Source organism: Camellia sinensis, chromosome 14, assembly GCF_055761805.1.
Source record: "Camellia sinensis isolate YWXY chromosome 14, ASM5576180v1, whole genome shotgun sequence".
NCBI lineage: Eukaryota > Viridiplantae > Streptophyta > Magnoliopsida > Ericales > Theaceae > Camellia > Camellia sinensis.
The window spans coordinates 111094158-111117971 of NC_138974.1; the positions used below are offsets into that span (position 1 = coordinate 111094158).

The 23814-nt window shown below is 43.0% G+C and overlaps 1 protein-coding gene across 1 annotated transcript; it reads right to left on the reverse strand.

The window, feature by feature from the left end:
- Positions 1-22841: 22841 nt before the first annotated feature.
- LOC145807246 (uncharacterized) lies at positions 22842-23558 on the reverse strand. Its single transcript, XM_082905200.1, has one exon. The coding sequence runs from the start codon at positions 23556-23558 to the stop codon at positions 22842-22844; it is 717 nt and encodes a 238-aa protein (XP_082761326.1).
- Between the last annotated feature and the right edge of the window lie 256 nt (positions 23559-23814).

Below are 23814 nucleotides of genomic sequence, written 5' to 3' on the forward strand. Positions count from 1 at the left end.
GACGCCATATAAGAATACGCATTGTAAGGTTGAATCGCAATAAAAAATATGTAATTTATTGTTAGACTGAATAAAAACGTTATATTATAATATTTCATCGTAGTTCTTATTCGGCATATACGTGTTTCGTTTTATTACATAGATGTTTGAATGAATGTACAAACATTGATCGTATAGTGATACGCCAGCTAATAGGCGGGGTCGGCCCAATCGTGATGGCCGTTTATTCTTGAATGTGGCCACTGTAATTTCAAGAGGCCAAAAGCCAGTATATGGAGTGGCTGTGGCAAATTCCAGTCGCCGTGGGGTCTAAATGCTTGGCCGGTTAGATTGATAACGCTGCCCCTGTCCAGTCAGTGCATGTGTTTCAAAAAGCCGTTTGGGTACCCAGGCTGTGGTGAATGTCAATCGACGTTCGTCTCTTGGGGTTTTGGCGTTAATGAAATTGCCTCGAGGTCACTGCCAGCATTTAAAAATAAATGGAATGGACTCTTCGTGCCAGTAACCTCATTAATATAACGCCATTTGTTGCGTGAGGTTATATAATATTGTGGATGTAAAACAGAGTTTCTTTAATTAGCCAAACTCGAACTTTGGCCGAGCTTGATGCCGCAATGGATCGCAGCGGAGAATTCTCCGATGTGAGAGGTAGGTCGTTAAAAAAGAAACGGGAGGCGCATCAGCCTCCAAGTCGTCGAAGCAGATCGCCCCGAAAGGAGACACAACGACCGTTGCCCTTAACCTTCCTTGTCTTGGATCTTGGCCTTGACATTGTCGATGGTGTCAGAGGGAGGTCCAGCAATACGCTAATTCGGGCATGGTTGGATCAAGGCATTTTGAGCCGCGGAGGCTTTCCAAACGACGTGCATTGATTCGGGGCCTCTGCTGTATCAACGTGATTAATTCCCCTTTTCACCTTAGGAGTTAAAGATAGATATTGCAATGTTCTAACGCGGATTGCGTCTATGTAACAACTGTTTGATCAAATAAAAAGTTTTATTTCAAACATTTGTGTCTTACTCTGGATTTTTTATATGCTTAGCTAAGCACCTTATTTCGAATGTTGGCATGTTTTGTTTCGGTTTGTTCGTGCCGAAGGGTGCTCCGAATTCGGAGGTATGATCTGCCCTAGGGTGTTACGCGTCAGAGGCGCTGCGAATTCGGAGTCTTAATCGACCCAAAGACATCTTGCACCAATGGGGCTCCGTAACCGGCGTTTCGATGTGGAGACTTTAATCGGCCCTAAGGGGTCATGCACCAAAAGGGGGCTCTGAATCCGGAGACTTAGTTTGGCCAATCGTGATATCCACGAAGGGCGCTCTGAATCCGGAGTCTTAGTCGGCCCTAAGGTGTCATGCACCAAAGGGGGCTCCGAATCCGGAGACTTTAGTCGGCCCTAGGGTGTCATGCACCAAAAGGGGCTCCGAATCCGGAGACTTTAATCGGCCCTAAGGTGTCATGCACTAAAAGGGGGCTCCGAATCTGGAGACTTTAGTTGGCCCTAGGGTGTCATGCACCAAAGGGGGCTCCAAATCCGGAGACTTTAATCGGTCCTAAGGTGTCATGCACCAAAAGGGGGCTCCGAATCCGGAGACTGTAGTCGGCGCTAAGGTGTCATGCACCAAAGGGGGCTCCGAATCTGGAGACTTAGTTTGGCCAATCGTGATATCCACGAAGGGCGCTCCGAATCCGGAGTCTTAATCGGCCCAAAGACATCTTGTGCCAATGGGGCTCCATAACCGGCGTTTTGATGCGGAGACTTTAATCGGCCCTAAGGTGTCATGCACCAAAAGGGGGGTCTGAATCCAGAGACTTAGTTTGGCCAATCGTGATATCCACGAAGGGCGCTCCAAATCCGGAGTCTTAGTCGGCCCTAAAGTGTCATGCACCAAAGGGGGCTCCGAATCCGAAGACTTTAGTCGGCCCTAGGGTGTCATGCACCAAAGGGGGCTCCGAATCCAGAGACTTTAATCGGCCCTGAGGTGCTATGCACCAAGAGGGGGCTCTGAATCCGGAGACTTTAGTCGGCCCTAAGGTGTCATGCACCAAAAGGGGGCTCCGAATCCGGAGACTTAGTTTGGCCAATCGTGATATCTACGAAGGGCGCTCCGAATCCGGAGTCTTAATCGGCCCAAAGACATCTTGCGCCGATGAGGCTCCACAACCGGCGTTTCGATGCGGAGACTTTAATCGGCCCTAAGGTGTGGTGTCATGCACCAAAAGGGGGCTCCGAATCCGGAGACTTAGTTTGGCCAATCGTGATATCCACGAAGGGTGCTCCGAATCCGGAGTCTTAGTCGGCCCTAAGGTGTCATGCACCAAAAGGGGCTCCGAATCCGGAGACTTTAGTCGGCCCTAGGGTGTCATGCACCAAAGGGAGCTCCAAATCTGGAGACTTTAATCGGCCCTAAGATTTCATGCACCAAAAGGGGGTTCCGAATCCGAAGACTTTAGTCGGCCCTAGGGTGTCATACACCAAAGGGGGCTCCAAATCCGGAGACTTTAATCGGCCTTAAGGTGTCATGCACCAAAGGGGGGCTCCGAGTCCGGAGACTTAGTTTGGCCAATCGTGATATCCACGAAGGGCGCTCCGAATCCGAAGTTTTAGTCAGCCCTAAGGTGTCATGCACCAAAGGGGGCTCCGAATCCAGAGACTTAATCGGCCCTAAGGTGTCATGCACCAAAGGGGGCTCCGAATCCGGAGACCTAATGTGGCCAATCGTGATATCCACGAAGGGCGCTCCGAATCCGGAGGCTTAATCGGCCCTAAGGTGTCATGCACCAAAGGGGGGCTTTGAGAAATGAATTGAGCGACGAAGAAAAATGGTTTACATTGCAGAAGTGATATATATACAAGTATCAAAGCCCACAGGTCAAGTCAGTGATAGGGTTTTCATAAAATCTCTGTTTGTGCCGATTACGGGGAGCCACGGATTTCTTCAATGCCATGGGCTGTCGGGAAGCGCACAAGCTGATGATAAGTGCTTGGAACGGCCTTCATAATATGTAACCAGGTTCGCCCCATGATGACATTATACGGCGAAGGGAGCTTTACGACCAGGAATTCTACTTCGACCATTCTGGAGCCCGCTTGAACAGGTAGTATGATCTTCCCTAACGGGTACTCAGGATTCGTATTAAAGCTAAACAATAAGTGAGGCGCCGGAGACAGATCTGACTCGTTGAAGCCGAGTTTGATGAATGTTTTGTAATACATAACCTCTGAAGTACTCCCTGGGTCTATGAGAATGCATTCAATGGTGAACCGATTTACGCGTAATTTGATGACCAACGGATCGATGTGGGAGGCTGTTGTGCCGCTAAGATCGGAGTCATTGAAAGTAATTGTCGGAGCTTCTCTGGGCCATTCGGTCAGAATACGTTACTTTTGGGGATTGGATGCGATTGAATTGTGTGCTCGGTTGGGGATGCAGGCAGGCTGTAAATTATATGGATCACGCCAAGTGGAGGTAAGTCCTGCCTCAAGGCTAATGCCTTGATTGGCTTTCCCTTTCTCACGTACTATTGCAGTCGGCCGTCTTGCACCAGTTCTTCCAGGTGATCCTTTAATGCATAACAACTCTCGATTTCGTGGCCGTGATCTTTGTGATACTCGCACCGCCTATCCTTTCTTCGCGTGTCGGCTGGCCCCACCATCTTTGACGGCCATTTGAAGAATGGAAGGTGTTGGACTTTGGTCCTTATTGTAGTGATTGGTTCTGACAACTCTGTGTACTTCTTGTCGGCACGCCTCGAGCGCCTGCTGTCGACTTGCAGTTGTTCATTCGTCCGGTGAGAGCATTGATCACTTGATCGGCGAGAGTCCCGCATTTTGTCTCGTTTAGCACGTTGTCGTGGCTTAGGGCTCGGAGGTGGCACGGAACTTATTGGTTTAGCAATTTCAAGGGGGGCCGTTTTGTTGGACATTTGTCTGACTTTTATTCTCAAGGCATCATCTTTCACTTTGCAATACTCTTCAACTTTCTTTATCAATGCCCATACTGTTTTAGGGGGTCTTCTGGTCAAGGAACTGTGAAGAGCACTGTCAAGATGTAGTCCCATTTTGAAGGCGGTGATGGCCATGGAGTCGTTGCAAGCGTCGTTGACGAGGTTGAAGCACTCCCAATAGCGCCGAATACGCTTTGAGCATTTCTCCTGAATGGATCTACATAGCCCAGAGAGAGTCGGCCTGTTTCGGCTGTACCTCGTTGGTGATGAACCTGGCCCTAAAGGATTTTTGTAATTGATGGAAGCTTTTGATTGAAACCGGCTCCAGCTTGTAATACCACCTGACAGCTAATGGCCCCAGGCTGCTGGGGAATATTCGACACATGAGGGCTTCGTTGTCTGCATGCAATGTCATGGCCTGCTTGTAGTGACGGATATGATCAGTGGGGTCTGATTTTCCGTCGTAAAGAGTGAATGACGGAGATTTGAACTTCTTAGGTAGGGCCGCCCTTACAATCCGTCAGACAAAAGGATCGTTCTGTTCTTGTTCCTTGTATGTAGACTCTTTTTCAGAGGAGCTGGAAGTTTCGGATCGTCCCTTCTTGTTGAGCTTCGTGGGTAATGAGTTGGAGTCGCTATCGGTATCCTTTGGTCGGGCTCGAGGTCGTTGTCCACCTGCCCTCGGAGGTCGCTCGGGATCCTGGCGCACGGCTTCTCTGGATTTTGCTACTTCCAGGGCCAAATCTTGACGGAGATGTTCATTTTTAGCAATCATGTTCTCCAGCCTTTGTTCATTCTGCTTTGCTTGTTCCATGATCGCTTGCATTGTCTCTTGCGCTGAAGTCGTTGGTGAGTCGAAGTTCAAGGCGCGTCTTGCAACGATGGTTTCCTTTCCGAGCATATTTGCTGGAGTGAGGTCATCTCTCTGTGCAGTCTCGTCAATGGCTATCGGAGGATCTTCAGTCACACCTACCATGGTTGTATTTGAGTATCCCCACAAACGGCGCCAATTGTGGAGAAGTGGTTTTGGAAATACTCTTCAGATCTTGGGAGACGCTAGTGATCCTCAGCTAGTCACCTGAAAAGACACAAACACTCCGGTCGGGGGTGCCAGAATTAGCACTCCAACGGACAAGTCAGTTCTTGTACTAAAAATAGCTTGTCTTCTAATTTAAGCAAAAAGTGATTGTTACATACCTTTCTCAATCCATTGTTCCTGTATTTATACCTGTTCCTTTTGATCCTCAGGGCCAGGGCCTACTTTTTAATCATTATCCTTTCTCTTATTCGGCTCTAAGGATCTACACTTATTCGGCACATGTATTATATTTGGCTTTCCATTCTCGTAGGATACAGACGATTAATATCAGTCTTCTAAGGTACGCACCTTCTGATTTTGCCATTATTTGGCTTCCACACAAGATTACAGAGGCATGAGTAGAGAACCTTTGTCTACCAAACAAATTTGGACGAAAATTCAACCAAAAACATCAACCCACCAACACAAATCAACACTTTAAGATCAACCAGACCTTGCTAGATAATTTTCAGCCCCTATACAGTAAGTTTCAGTGGGCAGAGGCTTGAAAATAACACTACCAATTATGTATAATACTAGAAAGAGTCCAAAAACGAATCAAAGATTAACCTTACAGTAGTAAATCAACAAAATAATAGCAAATAACACTGAATGAGGGATTTTTGGCTCCCAGAGATAGGATTCCAGCAAGTAGATTCAACAAAAAACAGTCCCAAAAGCAGATTTGCAAAGCAGTCCCAAAAAATATGAAATACTTTTAAAAATCGAAAACTCACATCAAGGATGATCAAAAAATCCACAAAAATCAACATAAATCTCAAGAGGCAATTTCGAGTCTAGGGATGAAGGACCCGTCCATACAGTGCTTACATCATGCTGATGTCATTGTACGGCTGATGACATCAACACGTCTCGGTCACCTCAGATCGATATCCAGAGTCTGTAGAAACCTTTCTGAAGAAGAATAAATTGCTCTAATACCAAGTTAGATTGTAAAATGAAGGAATTTAAGGTTGGGATTTAGGAGGAAGAAGAAAAAGAAGACAGAGTAATTTTATATATATTGAATAATCATTGTTTCTCAACTTTACATCAGCCAAATATATATACAAACCCTAACATATCAATATGACCATCGTTAACAAGAGAACAAAATACAAAAATCAGTATTCTAATAACTATGTAACACAAACTTCTCTCTGGAATGATTAGAATTGGTGCAGTAGTTAATCTAGCTTTTAGCTCCAAGAAAGATTTTTCACATGACTCACTCCAAACAAATTTTACTCCTTTTCAGGTTAACTTAGTCAATGGGGATGCTAGGGTAGGAAAGTTCTTTACAAACAGCCTATAAGAGTCAGCGAGGCCCAAAAAGCTACGAATCTCGAAGGCGTTTTTAGGTCGCTCCCAATTCTACACGGCCTCAATTTTTGAAGAGTCTACAGTAACCTCATCCCCAAAAACGACGTGACCCAAGAACTTTACCTCAGAAAGCCAAAATTCACATTTCTCATATTTAGTATACAATCGATGTTCCTTAAGTAACTATAGAACAATATGAAGGTGCCCTTCATGCTCCTCTTCGAAGGGTGAATAGAAAAGGATATCATCTACAAAAACCACTACGAATTTAGCAAGATAATCTCGGAAGACTCGATTCATCAAGTCCACGAAAGTGGCAAGGGCATTAGTCAAACCAAACGACATTACAAGGAACTCATAGTAGCCATATCAAGTATGAAAGGCCATTTTCAGAACATCCTCCTCTTTTACTTGCAATTGATAATAGCACAAGCTTAGATCTATCTTTGAGAAACATCGAAAACCCTTAAGTTGATCAAAAAGGTCATCTATTTTAGGCAACGGGTATTTGTTCTTAACTATGACCCTATTCAACTTACGGTAATCAATACACAACGGCAATTATGACGCCCCGATTCTACACTATAGGTTGTAGTCAAGGGAGAGTCACTAGTGAGTCCTATGGTCAATAACCAAGTAAGATCCCAGATCGCCGGAGGAGTCAAAATAGCCTCCCTTCTAAATCCAGCTTTCTTAGGCACCGCACTACCTTTTTGACAGATCTTACAAGGTATTGGCACAAGGTCTCATAAGCAACGATAAGGTACATACATAGGATATAATACATAATAACCACAATATACTTGATTAAAAAGATTGTTCCATTACATTACATCTCAAAAAGAAAGTTTTAAACCTCACATGAGTCTTACAAAAATATCAAAAAGAAACTTCTAATATTCTAGGATAGCCAAAAGTCTTCAAATGTTTCAGGTTCGACATCTCCAGCTATGAGTTCCTCTTCGTCACCTGGCATGATACGCCGTGAGCTTTGAATGTCCAGTAAACACACGCACACACGCTACCCCATTTTCCTAGTCCAATACACAATCACAAAATATAACATCAAGCAGTAAAGCATGATATTCCAATAAATAAATCAATAAATAAATAAATAGTTAAGTTAGATGTCAGTAAACTAGAAATCCCCCAAAGAGATTCCGTCCTCCCAACCACAAGAATCGGACGCGGATTATTCGGTATGCCCCCTCTTTTGCTGCTTTGTTACAGAACTAACGTCGGATGCCTACCAACGGTTATATACCGTGTTGCGCCAACCGCAGGGCCTCAAAAGAGACGGTAAAAATAGGGCCTTGCCCGAATCCCTCCTTACACCAAACCACCTATGGTCCGAATACAACCGCTCCGTTCAAGGGTTCCGAAAACCACTTGCGCAAGACTTTAACTTTTAAATAGGGAACGCATCCCAACATACCATATACCACATATTCTCATCTTTTCATTACTCAAATGTTCGAAAACCCAATACCCACCCAATTAGGTTTCCCGTTGAATTAAGTGTTTTAAGTCAAGGTTAGTCCAACTAAACGATAAAATAAAATTCACATAAGCATGCCTCCTCAAGATAAGAAGATAATTAACATAACATACCCATACAACATTATGCCAAGATATGATAATAGGCCATTAAACATTTTCATGAATACAAGGGTATAAAACATCCAAACATAACAAATTTCCAGATTTAACATCACATGAAGGTTAATATGGAAGGACTACTTAGGTTCATCCACCGGACTCGGTTTTCATATGGTTCGTAGAGAATTTGATCTAGTTCCTAGAACATTTTTCGGAAATGGGATTGCTTTTCCCGATTTTAAGTTATTTAGAAAATAGTCCAGCACTGTTCCAGAATCTGTCCAGAATCTGCCCAGATCTGTCGACTGTTACGAAAACTTGATTTTCTTGCAAACCACTCAATGTTTTTCAATGAAACCAATTTTAGTTGAAAGCTAACTCCTTAAGGAAGGTTTTGACATAAAATATAGGTTCAGAATATTTTTTTACATTTTTATGGAATGTTTGAAAGTTGACTGAAAAAAACAGGTTTTAAAGTGGAATGCCCAAAATAAGGAAATTTATAAAAAGGGGGTTCCACCATGGGAAAGTTTCATTTCTTTTGTAAAGAAAATATGCTAACTATCACATGTTTAACTTAGAAATTTTTTTTGAAAGAGTACCCTTGAAAAGTTGAGAGATTTGTACAAAAGGAAGATGGTTTGTACCAAAATGAGGAAAATATAAGAGAGATGGAAACAATACTCAAATCTTGGTATTTTGAACATAAGAACATGATAATAACAGATCTGAAACATCACTTAAAATCTTTAAAAGAACATGCATTAGAAAAGAAAATGAAGAGAAGGTTGTGTTGGTGGCTTACCTTCTAGCTTTGCACAAGAAACTCTCTTCTTCTCCCCTCTCCTCCTCTAGACTTCTCTTCCTTGCTCTCCTCCCTCTCTCTAACCAAAATGTGTGTGTGAGTGAGTGTGTTGTGTGTATGTTTGCAAGCTAGGGAGGGTGTGGTATATATAGGCAAATTTAGGGTAAAAGGACATAAAAGCCCTTTAGTTGGAATTGGATGGAAAGTTAGGATTTTGCTTGAATTCTAAAGGAATGGAAGGGACTTAGGAGGTGTCTTCCGTTGGTTTAGGCCACCTCTAGTTGTAATAAAACTAATTCTTGGATTTTGTATCCCAGGTAGGTCACTAGGTTGTATTTCTCTAGGATTTCATAATCATAATCTTAGAAAATTGGCTCCTCTCTCCCTTCCCTAGGAGGGCCGGCCTTGGGGAAGTGTGTTGGGTGACTATTTTATTAATTTTGGTCCTAGGCACATCCCTCAAGGTGTATATACACATATATATATATATATATAGCAAGATTGATGGCATACCAAGGTACAAGATATAAGTACTATTTTGGGCAAGTTTTGAAATAATAAAAAAAAAATATACGAGGGCTTGAAGTTAACTACATGTAACCTAGGTAGAATTAAATTAGGTTAGGGAATTTCTGTTTTGATAAAATAAAAATAAAAATAAATAGTAATTTGCTAATCGACAAGATTCGAATTAATTCAAGTAAACGAGGGCTTTAAGAAAATAATTCATCATTAGGGTGTTAAAAGTAAATACATATTTTAGGGGCCTTACAACCTATCCCCCTTAAAACAATTTCATCCCCGAAATTCAGCTACATACTGCCGTCAAAAAGCTCGGGGTAATTTGCCTTTACCCAATCCTGGCGCTCCCAAGTAGATTCTTCAATTCCCCGGTGACGCCATAGCACTTTCACCAAGTGAACCGTCTTACCTCTGAGGTTCTTCTCTCGACTGTCTTGTATTGCTACTGGTCCTTCTTTAAATGTAACATCCTTGTGAAGGCTGATATCTTCCCATTTGAGGACGTGTGACGGGTCAGCGATGTATTTTCTCAACATAGATACATGGAAGATGCTGTGTATCCCTGCTAACTGCGGGGGTAGAGCTAGTCTATATGCTACTTCGCCCACTCTCTCCAATACCTCGAAAGGTCCAATATATCGTGGTGACAGCTTCTCCTTTCTCCCAAAACGTACGACTCCACGCTTGGGTTGCACCTTTAGGAACATGTGGCTGCCTACTTCAAATATCAACGGTCTCCTCCTCCTGTCTGCATAATTCTTCTGACGGTCCTGAGCAGTCTTCAACCGTTGTTGGATCAATTTGACCTTCTCAGTAGTTTCTAGGACAAGTTCGAGTCCTACCAGATTTGCGTCACCCACTTCCGTCCAACAAATCGGCGATCTACAAGGTCGTCTGTATAATGCTTCAAAGGGTGCCATACCGATGCTAGCTTCGAAGCTGTTGTTGTAAGCGAATTCAATTAGGGGTAGGTGTCGTTCCCAACTTCCTTCAAAATCCATTGTGCAAGCTCTCAGCATATCCTCGAGCGTTTGGATAGTGCGTTCAGATTGTCCGTCTGTCTGCGGGTGAAAGGCGGTGCTAAAACATAACTCCGTACCAAGAGCTTCCTGCAGGCTTCCCCAAAATCGAGAGGTGAATCGTGGATCACGATCTGACATAATAGATACCGAAATTCCATATAGTCGAATGATTTCCCCAATGTAGAGTCTGCACATAGACTCTAAGGTGTCGGTCATCTTATAGGGTAAGAAATGTGCTGACTTGGTAAGACGGTCCACTATTACCCATATAGCATCGCGCCTTCTAGGTGACTTAGGCAACCCTGTCACAAAATCCATCGTCACATACTCCCACTTCCATTCGGCTACTGGTAGAGGTTACAACATTCCTCCTGGTTTCTGATGTTCCGCTTTCACTTGTTGGCATGTCAAACATTTTGTTACAAATTTAGCCACTTCCTTCTTCATCCCATTCCACCAATATTGCCTCTTCAAATCTTGGTACATTTTTGTTCCTCCTAGATGTACCGCAAATGCAGAATGATGACATTCCTTCAGTACCTTTTCTCTAAGTAACTCGTCACTAGGTACAAACAATCTACCTTGGTACCTCAAACTCCCATTGGGGTGAATTACCCAATCGGGCATGGGCTCTCCTAATTCCAGATGTCCCTTGATGTAGGCTACCTCTTGATCGTGCTTCTGGGCCTCCATGACCTCATTCATTAACTTAGGCATCACCTTCTGCGCACTCAGACATGCTTTTGTGTCTTGAGATTCTACTTGGATCCTGAACTCACCATTCCTTGACGGAGATCTTAGCCATCATCCCTCTGCTCTTACAACTTAGGGCATCTGCTACTACATTGGCCTTACCGGGGTGATATGAGAGGGTGAATTGGAAATCCTCAAGATACTCCATCCATCGTCTCTGTCTCAAGTTAAGGTCCTTTTGCTTGAATAGATACTTCAAGCTCTTGTGATCTGTGAAAATCTCAAATTGTTCCCCGTACAGGTAATGTCGCCATTGCTTTAGGGAAAAAACCACGACTGCTAACTCCAAGTCGTGGGTAGGGTAGTTGAACTCATGAGGTTTCAATTGTCTGGATCCATATGCGACCACCTTTCCATTTTGCATGAGCATGCAACCTAACCCTTCTTTAGATGCATCGCAATACACAGTGTATCCCTCTTCTCGTTCTGGGATGGTCAAAATTGGCGCACTAGTTAACCTCTTCTTCAGCTCCTGGAAGGATTTTTCGCAAGCTTCGTCCCACTCATACTTTACTCCCTTCTGCGTCAGACGAGTCATTGGTTTAGCTAGTTTGGAGAAATCTTGGATGAATCTTCGGTAATAACCGGCCAATCCTAAAAAGCTGCGGATCTCCGACACAGTTTTTGGTTGTCTCCAATCTAATACTGCCTCCACTTTGGTTGGATCCACTGCAATCCCATTTTCTGATACCACATGCCCTAAGAACTTTACTTCATTCAACCAGAACTCACATTTACTTGCCTTGGCGTATAACCGATTTTCCCTAAGAATTTGGAGGACAATCCTTAAATGTTGCTCATGCTCTTCTTCAAACCTTGAATATACCAAGATGTCATCAATGAATACTACTACAAACTGGTCAAGGTATGGTCTAAATATCTTATTCATTAGGCTCATGAATACTGCTGGTGCATTGGTTAGTCCGAAGGGCATTACTACAAATTCATAGTGGCCATATCTAGTACGAAAGGCAGTCTTTGGTATATCCTCTTCCTTGACTCGTAGTTGATGGTAACCCGACCTGAGATCGATCTTTGAATAGCACCTTGAGCCAGCCTCTAAGTTGGTCAAAAAGGTCATCAATCCTCGGGAGTGGGTATCGGTTTTTAATCATGACTCGATTGAGTTGACGATAATCGATGCATAGCCTCAACAACCCATCTTTCTTTTTAGCAAACAACACGGGTTGTCATGGCCCCAACCCGCCCCTATGGGTTAAGGACATAACCGGCCAGTAATCTTAAGATTACCTACGGCCTCAGACCAAAACAAGATGACTTGTCAGAGTAAAGGGGCCAAACGGAAGCAATAAATAAAAACTTTGTCCATAGAGCCGTGCTTATATGCACATCAACAGACCATATTCAGTTACATTAATAACCCACATCAAAAGTACAGTTTCACAAAATTCATTACAGACAGGATCATCCAAAATGAGTCAACCTATGACAGACTATTTACAGGTATACATAAAGTCCTTGCCGGCAAGACAAAATGTAATTACATAGCAAAAAGGCAAGGGTAGGTCTCAAGAGTGAGACACAAGGCTGACTTCCTCAAAAACTTAGATTTTCCTAGCAGACTTCACTGGGGCTGGGTTTGGACTTCCCTCAGCTCACCTACAAACACATGAATGAGTGTGAGCGATAGCCCAATGAATGATATCAAATATGACAGTTACATAACAATATGTAGAACAACATGCTCCAAACGGCCTTGGGCCCAATTCATACTTCTATTTAACAAATATATATAACTATGCGAAATTCAAATCAAGTAGCTGTAGTTCCAAACATTCTGGCCTTTGGCCCATTTGGGTTTCCATTCATGACAAAACGGCCTTCGGCCCACTCACTGATGTCGAAACGGCCTTCGGCCCATTCATTTCTATCAAAATGGCCTTCGGCCCATTCATTTCTATCAAAATGGCCTTCGGCCGATTCATTTATGTCGAAACGGCCTTTGGCCCACTCGTTCATGTCAAAACGGCCTCCGGCCCACTCATTCATGTCAAAACGACCTTCAGTCCATTTACGTATGTCGAAACGACCTTTGGTCCATTCATTTCTATCAAAACGACCTTCGGTCCATTCATTATGTCCGAACGACCTTTGGTCCATTCATTTCTATCAAAACGACCTTTGGTCCATTCACCATCGTTAAAACGACCTTTGGTCCAAATATACATTCATGACAGACTTTTGTCCACAATCCCAATTAGCAACTTATAAAGCTTGTAAGGGTATACACAATTGGACATTAATAAGATTTCAAATATTGATATTACTCACAGTGATCGGCTTGCGGATTTGCCCTGGAGCTTGACCCTACACATTTCATGAATACAAAAGGGTCACTAATAGTTCAATCCGTTCTTTAATTCACATATTCCTCTTTAGGCTTTATTATTACCTCATTAACTCATTTATAATGCTTAACATATGCCTAAGAGTGCTTGCAAGTGAAAGAGAACGGAAGACAGAACCCAAATGCAAAAACAGGAATTCGGAAAATAGGGTCCTCGCTCGAGCGTGGACTTCCCCGCTCGAGCGGACCCTTAGGTCTGCGAAAGTACTGGTTGCCTTCAATTCCAGCTCGAGCGTGAACTCGGCCATTCGAGCGAACTGCCTGTCTACATAGCTCCCCGCTCGAGCGGGAACCATGTCTGTAGAAGATGCTGGGAGCTCGATTTCTCTGCTCGAGCGACACTTCCCCCCCGCTCGAGCGGAAGGCAAAATTCTGGAAATTCCAGACCGTGTTCTTGAGCTTCAATTCAGTTTCCCAGCTACCATTCTTGCATGCAAAGGTTCAAATCTCAAATATAATCATACTAACATGGTACAAACACCAAAACACATTATTATGGAGCTCAATTTCAAGGATTACACACTTGCATGTCTCAAATTGACACCAAATCCAATTCTATCACACATATTCATGCATTTCAAGCTCCCATCTTCAATTATTCAAACATGCATGCCCATCTTGACTTCATTTCTAATTCAAAAGATGCAAGTGGTGCCTATTCCCATAAAGCTCAACAAAACCAAGCTTGCATGCATGATCAAACTTCAAATCTTGCTTAATTGACATGATACATGCTAGATTTTGCAACTTATGGCAATTCAAAAGTAATCTTATGTATGCATGGTCATATCTCAACAAAACCAACTTAAATCATGCTCTTGACTACAAAAATACTTTGAGCTCACAAGATTACAAGTTCAATTCATGATTTCAAGAGTCAATGGCTTACCTAGAAGTCCAATTCTTCAATCTATGGTCCAATTTGAGTTGGACTTCAAAATTCCAAGCCCTCAAGATCAAACACAGATTTTTCTCTCTTCTCTCTCTCTAATGGCCGGCCCTCTCCTCTCCTTAGAGTGTATATCAGCCAAGTGAGAATTAGAGAGGGAGTTTGATTGAGTAGTGCTCATATACAACAAGCCCCACCAGGTCATAATATAATAATAGAGAGTAATTGGGCACCCATTTTACCAACTTAATCAACTTAATCTGGTCCAAATCAATTTTTTAATTAAATTTCACCGTAGGCTCTAAAAATTATGCCAATCACAATGGCGTATTCGATTTTGGGTTCTGTGGCCGATAAGGCCCTCAATTTAATTTCCAAAGCTGATTATTCCAACAGATATTCCTACGGTGAACAGATAAAACTTCAAAATCACATATATTCACATAATGGCACATAAAATCATGGTAAACACATAATCATACTCAATTTAAGGACCAATTAGCATACCACGGAACAGGGGTATTACACGGGTGCTCCCCATGGCGAAGTACTTGGCCTAACGAATCCTTTCTCGAGTAATTCCTGCAGTTGTGTCTTCAATTCTCGTAGTTCTGCTGGTGCCATGCGATATGGAGCCATAGATATTGGGGTAGTTCCAGGTTGCAGCTCGATGCTAAAGTCTACTTCTCGGGTTGGTGGCAATCCTGGCAATTCCATGGGAAATACATCTGCATAATTGCACACTATGAGCGGAAGCTCTATCTCTCCTCGGCCTTCCTCATTTAGAATTAGACTTGCTATTCTACCCGCAAGTTGATCGCGCCACTACGTTCGATGCTTTGTTGAAGCCATGGGGTCTTGTCTATCCCCCTTAAACTGGAAACGTGTTCCATCTTGTGTATGAGCTACCACTTTCTTCTGCCGACAGTCGATCACCGCTCAGTGGGCGGACAACCAGTCCATGCCCAAGATGATATCGAAGTCCGTCATTTCCATAACACGAAGGTCGCAAGTTAAGCATAGGTTCGACATCCCTATCTTACAGTCCTTACATATCAATCCTATCTGAATGCATCCTTCCATAGGTGACATTACACTTAGGACAATTTCTAAAGGTTCACATTCAAGTTCTAATGACTCAACACAAGCAGAGGATATAAAAGAATGTGATGCACCGGTATCAAATAAAACATGCACCCAAGAATTGTATAGTACTAAATTACCCTCGATTACAGACGGGTCCGCTTCTTCCTATTGCAAGGCAAAGATTTTGCCGGTTGCCTTCTGGTCGCCACTGGCCTTGGCGTTCTGAGTTCCTCCATTCTTCTGGTGTTGCTGCCCGGTAGGTCCTGTCTTGTTTGTCCAAGGCTTCTGCCCTCCTAATGCCTGGACATTTGCTCCGGAACCTCCTCCTTGATATCCAGATGGAGGGAGTTGGGGGTATTCACTCTTCTTGTGCCCTAACTGTTGGCAATGAAAGCACTGTATTTGTCCCGCCGGCCTTTGATAGCCTCCTCTCTGAATCTGTTGCTGCGGTTGCTGTCGTTGTTGTTGTGGTTGTGGTCTGGAGTAGGGCTTTGAGGTCATGCTTCCCTTCTGGTTCCTCTGGGGTCCAATAGTCGCCTGACTTCCTCTTCTCTTGTTCCAAGCCTTTCTGGCGTCGTTCACTTCCCTTTTAGATTTTAATGTCGTCTCTAGCACCTCGGCATATGAGGGGAGTCGTTGCGTGAGAACTCTTCCCCTGATTGTAAGGTCCAGTCCCCACTCGAACATCCTTGCTTTTTCTTCATCATTTGCCACGAGTCTAGTTGCATAACGGGCTAGCTCTTCGAATTTTGCAACATACTGGGTCACGGTCATAATTCCATGTTCCAGGTTCTGGAATTCCTTGACTCGTTCTCGGCGGATAGTACTTGGGAAATATTTATTTAAGAATAGTTCCCTGAACTGGTTCCATGACAGGCTTGCTACGTCACGAGTGTTCTTCATCAACTCCCACCAATGGTCAGCCTCATCATTGAGCTCGAATACTGCCAAAGCTATTCTATCAGCGGCCTCGGTGATGCCCATGGTGTCTAGCATTTTCTCTATCTGCCGAAGCCAATTCTCAGCTATCTTCGGGTCTGGTACGCCTGTGAACTTTTGGGGCCTCTGCTTCCGAAACTCAGAAAAGAGTCGAGTCCTCTCATTCTGCCGATTGTTCCTTATTTGCCCTAGTTCCTCCAAAATCTGATGACCTAGGTTGTTGGGGATGGGTTCATGTTGATGCCTGGGACGGTTTTGTACATTGTTGCTGGTTTCGGTATAGCCACTAGCTCGTGTGCCTACCATTCTGTTCATGGCACGAGGTGAGCTGGTTTCCAGTCTTAGAAAATCTTACTACTTAGATTGAAATAAAGGTTCAGTTTCCTTAGGGTGCACTAAAGCAAGTAACAATCAATAACATAGATCAACACATCATTTGTATATATATAATAATAGGCATCATTACAAAAAGGGCTCCCGTCTCGGAGTTACGTTCAAGAGCATCTACGCACACAAGTTCAAGCTATCTTATCCTAGGGATCCTCATCAGCGGATCTTACAAAAGTCAAGTTTTACTACCCCTAAAATGTCACGCCCTACACCTGCCCCTAAAGGTTTGGGCATGACCTAAGCAAGACCTGTCATAAAAACTGGTGTACACACCGAACGGGGCCTTATCGGAAGCATAAAATATTAATATAACAAAAATGCAAGCATACTCCATTGAGCTATTTCTAATATGCCAGGATCTCATGCATTACATACATCATCAAAAGCGGATAAAGTTTAAAACTATATCCTTGGATATAGTGTATAACATATACATTTACAGTCCTAGCCCGATAATTGGGCATAACAAAAGGAATATAAAAGTTAAGTACAACATCCATAGGTGGCTCTCAAAAGCAGACCCATATCTTAGCAGCTTCACAAAAATAAATGGCCTGGTATGGTGCCTGAACATGTAAAGGTTGACAAAAGGGACAGCGCCAAAGTTAGGACTGACCCCCTGACTGATAACCTACAGAAACAGACATAATAGAGAGTGAGCCGAGCCCAATGAGTAGTAATACATAATGAAAGACATCTGACTTGAAGCTTAAATACATCAATACATAAAATGATGTAGCACGCACATGATTTGTCTGATTCTGCATTTAGCTCATAATGGCCCTAGGCCTATTCCCGTGGCATAAGCTTGTGGCTATAAGCCCTTGAAACATGATGGCACGAAGCCCTTGAACATATGGCACGAGGCCCTTGAACATATGGCACGAGGCCCTTGTACATATGGCACGAGGCCCTTGGACATATGGCACGAGGCCCTTGAACATATGGCACGAGGCCCTTGAAAATGGCATATAGCCCTTGTAAATGCATTTCTTTACATATAACATTAACATATCTTAAACATGCATAAGAGCATTACGTGCTTGAGACATTAACATGATTGCATAACATAACATAAGTACTACTACTCACAGTGTTGAGATGGCGTGTTGCTTCCTTCTGGAATGTGCCCTGCACACAAGTAATACATTAGTCTCTCTTTTTTATAAAGCATTTCCTGAGTCTTACACCTTGCATGCTTACAACCACTTTAAAATCATCTGTAAAACATTCTAAAAATACCAGAGAAACAAGCACTCAAAGCTGAACAAACATTTAATTTTTCCTGAAAATGAGTCCTCCGCTCGAGCGTAACTTTGGCCGCTCGAGCGGACTGTAAATTGCACAAAACTGCTGAGAGGTGGTTTTTCCCGCTCGAGCGGGCTTTCCTACGCTCGAGCGGACCAAGCGAATTTTCTGAAATTCTGGACCTTCATTCGAGTCCCAACCAGGTATTCATTCCATTTTTACATGCAACCCAAGGTTAGGTTAATGCAATATACTCACCTAACTTCACTATAACATGAATTCTACCTTGAGTATCATAAATTAAGCAAGATTAGGAGCTTTAAAAAGTCATCTCCCTCTCTAATTCCACTCTTGAATTCAAGTTCTTTCATATCTTTGAAACATAACACATGATATATACATAATTCCATGAAGTGATGATAGAAAACCATAGATTGAAGTATACTTTCATACCACACCCAAATCTAGATGCCTAAGCAACCAAGTAAGAGAAACCCTCATCATTCATGCATGAATTAGACATGAATCAAACATACACATCAATACAAACTCTAAGTGACCATAGCAAGAAGGATTTGAGCTTACCTTGAATTCAATCCTACACCTCTAACAATTTTGCCAAGCTTCCTTGTGGAATCCCTTCTCCCCCGATTTCTCCTCTTTTCCCCCAAAAATGGTATTCACGTTTGTTTGTTTTTTGATCAAGGCTCCTAAAGGCTTAGAGATATATATATATATATATATATATAAGTAAGGCATAAGTAAGGCATATAAGACAAAAATGGATCGTTTAATCATTCCAAAATTAAAATTTCACGAACATGCTTAATATTATCTAAAAATTATGCTGATTACGGATATATAATCAATTTCAGCTAATTAAGCTGTTAAGGTTTCCAATTTCTAATTCAAACGCGTTGATGGTGACAGATAGTTTCCTTGTGAGACAGATAGACATTCATAGACATGGATTTCACTTCCTTAATCATAATTTTTCACGGAGCTACACAGTAAACATTTAAGAAATCATGTACGAGGGTCGGGTTATTACACTCTCCCCCCCTTAAATAAGTTTGGTCCTCCAAACTTGGGTTACCTTAGGGTTGGAACAGGTGTGGGTATTGATGTTGCATTTCTTCCTCTCTTTGCCATGTTGTGTCGATTCCGTAATGTTCTTGCCACTCAACTTTTACCATTGGAATCTCACGGGTTCGTAATTGTTTTACTTGTCGGTCCAAAATGCGAATTGGTTTTTCCTCATAAATCAACTTGTCGTTCAACTCAATTTGATGGTAGTCAATAACATGTGACGGATCCGGAAGGTACCCACGAAGCATAGAGACATGAAACACGTTATGCACTTGACTCATATGTGGTGGAAGGGCAACTCAGTAAGCTACCGGACCCACTTTTTCCAAAATTTGAAAAGGACTGACATACCGGGGTGTCAACTTACCTTTCTTTCCGAATCTTGGGTGCCCTTTCATCGGAGTGACTTTCACGAAAACATAGCTATCCACGTCAAATTCCAAATCTCTTCGTCGGTTATCAGCATAGCTTTTCTGCCTACTTTGAGCAGTTTTCAATCTTTCCTGAATAACGTGAACTTTTTCAGTAGTCAACCGAACAATTTCAGGCCCTAATAAGGATTTATCCCCAACTTCAGCCCAGCACACGGGAGAACGGCATGGTCTTCCATACAAAGCTTCATAAGGTGCCATGTCTATGCTCGAATGGTAACTATTATTATACGCAAATTCTATCAACGGGAGATGGGTTTCCCAACTGTCTTGAAAATCTAGTACACACATTCGGAGCATATCCTCAAGAGTCTGTATCGTCCTCTCGGATTGACCGTCGGTCTGAGGATGGAAAGCTGTGCTGAACTTTAATTCTGTACCCATTGCTTCCTGTAAACTTTGCCAGAATCTAGAAACAAACTTAGGATCTCTGTCTGACACAATCGAGACCGGAACACCATGAAGCCTCACAATTTCATTTACATAAATCTCTGCTAATTTATCTGCGTTATACTGAGTTTTTACTGGCAGAAAGTGGGCGGACTTAGTTAATCGGTCCACAATGACCCAAATTGAATTCATACCTCGAGGAGTCCGTGGTAACCCCATAACAAAATCCATAGTCAAATGTTCCCATTTCCATTCTGGGATGGGAAGAGGTTGCAATAATCCGGCAGGTCTTTGATGCTCCGCTTTTACTTGTTGGCATTGCAAGCACTTAGAAACAAACTCCGCAATCTCCTTCTTCATACATGGCCACCAAAAATTCTGCTTTAAATCTCGGTACATTTTAGTACTCCCTGGGTGCATTGAGAACCTTGAGGTATGCGCGTCCTCCATCAATTATTGTTTAAGACTCATCACATTGGGAACGCATAGTCGGTTTTGAAATTTGAGCACTGAATCTACCACACTGAATCCCGGTTTTGGTTTTGTTTCGAACTCATCATGTATCTTCCTCAAAGTTTCATCTTCCATTTGGTGCACTTTAATCTCTTCCAATAAGGTTGGTTGTGCTACTATCGCTGCTATTAGGGCTTTTTGACCATGTAACACAAGGTTCAATTCTTCTTTATCCAATTCAATTACTAAATCCTTTTGTCCTGTAACCATACTCGCCATATCTGCTGAAATCCCCATATTTTTCCGACTAAGCGCATCTGCAACTGTGTTGGCTTTACCAGGATGATAATGAATCTGCAGGTCATAATCTTTCAAAAGTTCCAACCACCGTCGTTGCCACATATTTAATTCTTTCTGAGTGAAAAGGTACTTGAGACTTTTATGATCAGTGTATACTGCACAGGTGCTACCATACAAATAATGTCTCCATATCTTTAAAGCAAAGACTACTGCTGCTAATTCCAGATCATGTGTGGGATAATTCTGCTCATGGAGTTTCAGCTGCCTACATGCATAAGCGATGACTCTTCCGTTCTGCATAAGTACGCAACCAAGCCCTTTGTGTGAAGCGTCACTGTAGATCACAAATCCTTCTGTACCGGATGGTAAGGCCAAAACCGGTGCTGTTGTCAACCTTGTCTTCAATTCCTGGAAGGCAGATTCTCGTTCCTCTGACCATTCGAATGCAACTCCCTTTCGTATTAGTTGTGTAAGTGGCACAGCAATTTTAGAAAAATCTTGAACAAATCTCCTGTAATAACCAGCCAACCCCATAAAACTACGCACCTCAGTCACATTAGTGGGAGTTGGCCAATTTACGACTGCCTCAATCTTGTGTGGATCCACAGAAACTCCTTCCTTTGTGATGATATGCCCCAGAAATGCCACCTCTAGTAGCCAGAATTCACATTTCTTCAACTTTGCGTATAATTTCTTTTCCCGGAGGGTTTGAAGGATCAAACGGAGGTGATTCTCGTGAGCATCTGCATTCTTCGAATAGGTGAGAATATCGTCAATAAAGACCACTACAAAGTCATCCAAATAGGGCTTGAAAACACGGTTCATCAAATCCATGAAAGTTGCTGGTGCGTTAGTAACTCCGAATGGCATAACCAAAAATTCATAATGACCGTACCGGGTTCGAAAAGCTGTCTTCTCAATATCATCAGCCTTGACCTTTAATTGATGGTACCCAGATCGCAGATCAATCTTGGAAAAGACTTGTGCCCCCTGCAGCTGGTCAAATAGGTCATCAATCCTTGGTAATGGATACTTATTCTTGATTGTAACTTTATTAAGTTCTCTATAGTCAATACAAAGCCGGAGTGTTCCATCCTTCTTCTTTACAAACAGAACCGGTGCACCCCACGGAGACACACTCGGACGAACGAACCCCTTGTCCAATAAATCTTGCAACTGCACTTTCAATTCCTTCATCTCAACTGGCGACATTCTATACGGAGTCCTTGATATGGGTTGAGTTCCCGGTGCTACTTCAATGGTAAACTCAATTTCACGGTCTATCAACTGCCCTGGTAATTCTTCAGGAAAGACGTCCGGAAATTCACACACAATCGGGATTATGTCAACAGTTCCATTCACCACTTGCCCCTCCAAAACACTGCATAAATACCCCTGACCCCCTTTTTGAATTAATTTACATGCCTTTGCTGCCGAGATCAAATAAGGTGGAGAAATTACGCCATGCCCCTGTAAGGTAGACTCTAATTGTCCCGGAGGATGGAAACTGACTCGTTTGGTTAGACAATCTATAGTTGCACCATATTTACCCAACCAATCCATTCCCAGAATAATATCAAAATAAGTCATGTCGAGAGGCAACAGGTTGGCATATACCCGGACATCCCCAAGCTCGAGTTCGCAACCACAATAAACAGAAGTACAAAGCACAAAATCTCCCATAGATGAGGATACACATAACATATAAGACAGTGTTTCTTCAGTTTTGTCTAAGTTTTGTGCAAATAATTTTGACACAAAGGAATGAGTAGAGCCAGAGTCAAATAAGATAGAAGCAGAATGACCGTGAACCATAAATGTACCTGACACCACTGTTGCTGCATTCTGCACATCTCCTGGAACCAATGCAAACACCCTGCCTTGTCTCGCTATGTCTTTATTGTTGTTAGGTTTGACCGGCGCCTTGGCATTAGTGGTTGGTGTCGACCCTGCTGAGCTAGTAGCAGTCCTGTTACCATTTCGTTGATTCCTCTGAGGGCAATCCTTTATCAAATGACCCGTTTTTCCGCACTGATAACAGGCTCCAGACTTCCATTGGCATATCCCATGGTGCCTCTTTCCACATTCCAAACAAATAGAAATTGTACCCTGATTAGGGGCAGAAGTATTCGAAGTCCCTGAGTTTTGTTTCTTGTTTGGTGGAGTAGCCACTCCCTTTGACCATTGATTATTTTGCCTCTTTCCCTTTCATTCAGCAATCCGGTTCTGAGCAGCAAGGTTTCCCTCAGCTATAACAGCCCTCTCCAGCACATCTACGTAGGTAGGCAACTTTAACATATTGACTCGATCCAAGATGGCACCCCGTAAACCCCCTTCAAATTTTCGTGCCTTTTTATAATCCGTGTCCACCATATGCGGTGCATACCGGGCTAACTCTGCAAATTGGGCCTCATACTCAGCAACAGTCTTGTTCCCTTGTCTGAGAGTCTCGAATTCTGTCACCTTTTTGTCCCGCATGCTTTGGGGAAAATATTTATCATAAAACAGCCCCAAAAATCTATCCCATGTTAACTCTGGATGGATTGTCCTCGTAAGCATCCACCACCTCCGTGCCTCGTCTTCAAGAGTGAAGGCCGCTAGTTGTACCTTTTGAGCTTCGGTGCAGGGAAAGACTTCAAATAACTTCTCTATGCCCAATACCCAGGCCTCAGCTTTCATCGGTTCTATTCCTCCTTTGAAGGTTGGCGGTTTCATCTTTTTAAACTCCTTAGTGAGGGTGATAGTTCGGTCTTCAGCATGAAAATCTTGCACTACAGGTGGGGGTACTGGTGGTGGTGGCGGCTGTTGGGGAGGCTGTTGCTGTTGTTGCCGTAAGGTCTCTGCCATTTCCATAAGCATCATTTCCATCCTATCCAGTCGTGCTGAGGTGGCATCTTCCACATCTTCTATCCTCGTTCTCACCATGATCTACACAACAATTAATTCAATACTATAGACATAATGCGACATGGTTAGTATTATCAGAGTACACTTAATGTTGCCATCGAACTTGTCTTATATGTTTAGGATGTCATGCATGAGGCCTAAATCCTTTCTAGACACCCTACAGCTCAATGGATCCGTGTGTGAGATAGCAACTAGTGCTCTGATACCACTGTCACACCCTACACCTGCCCCTAAAGGTTTGGGCATGACCTAAGCAAGACCTGTCATAAAAACT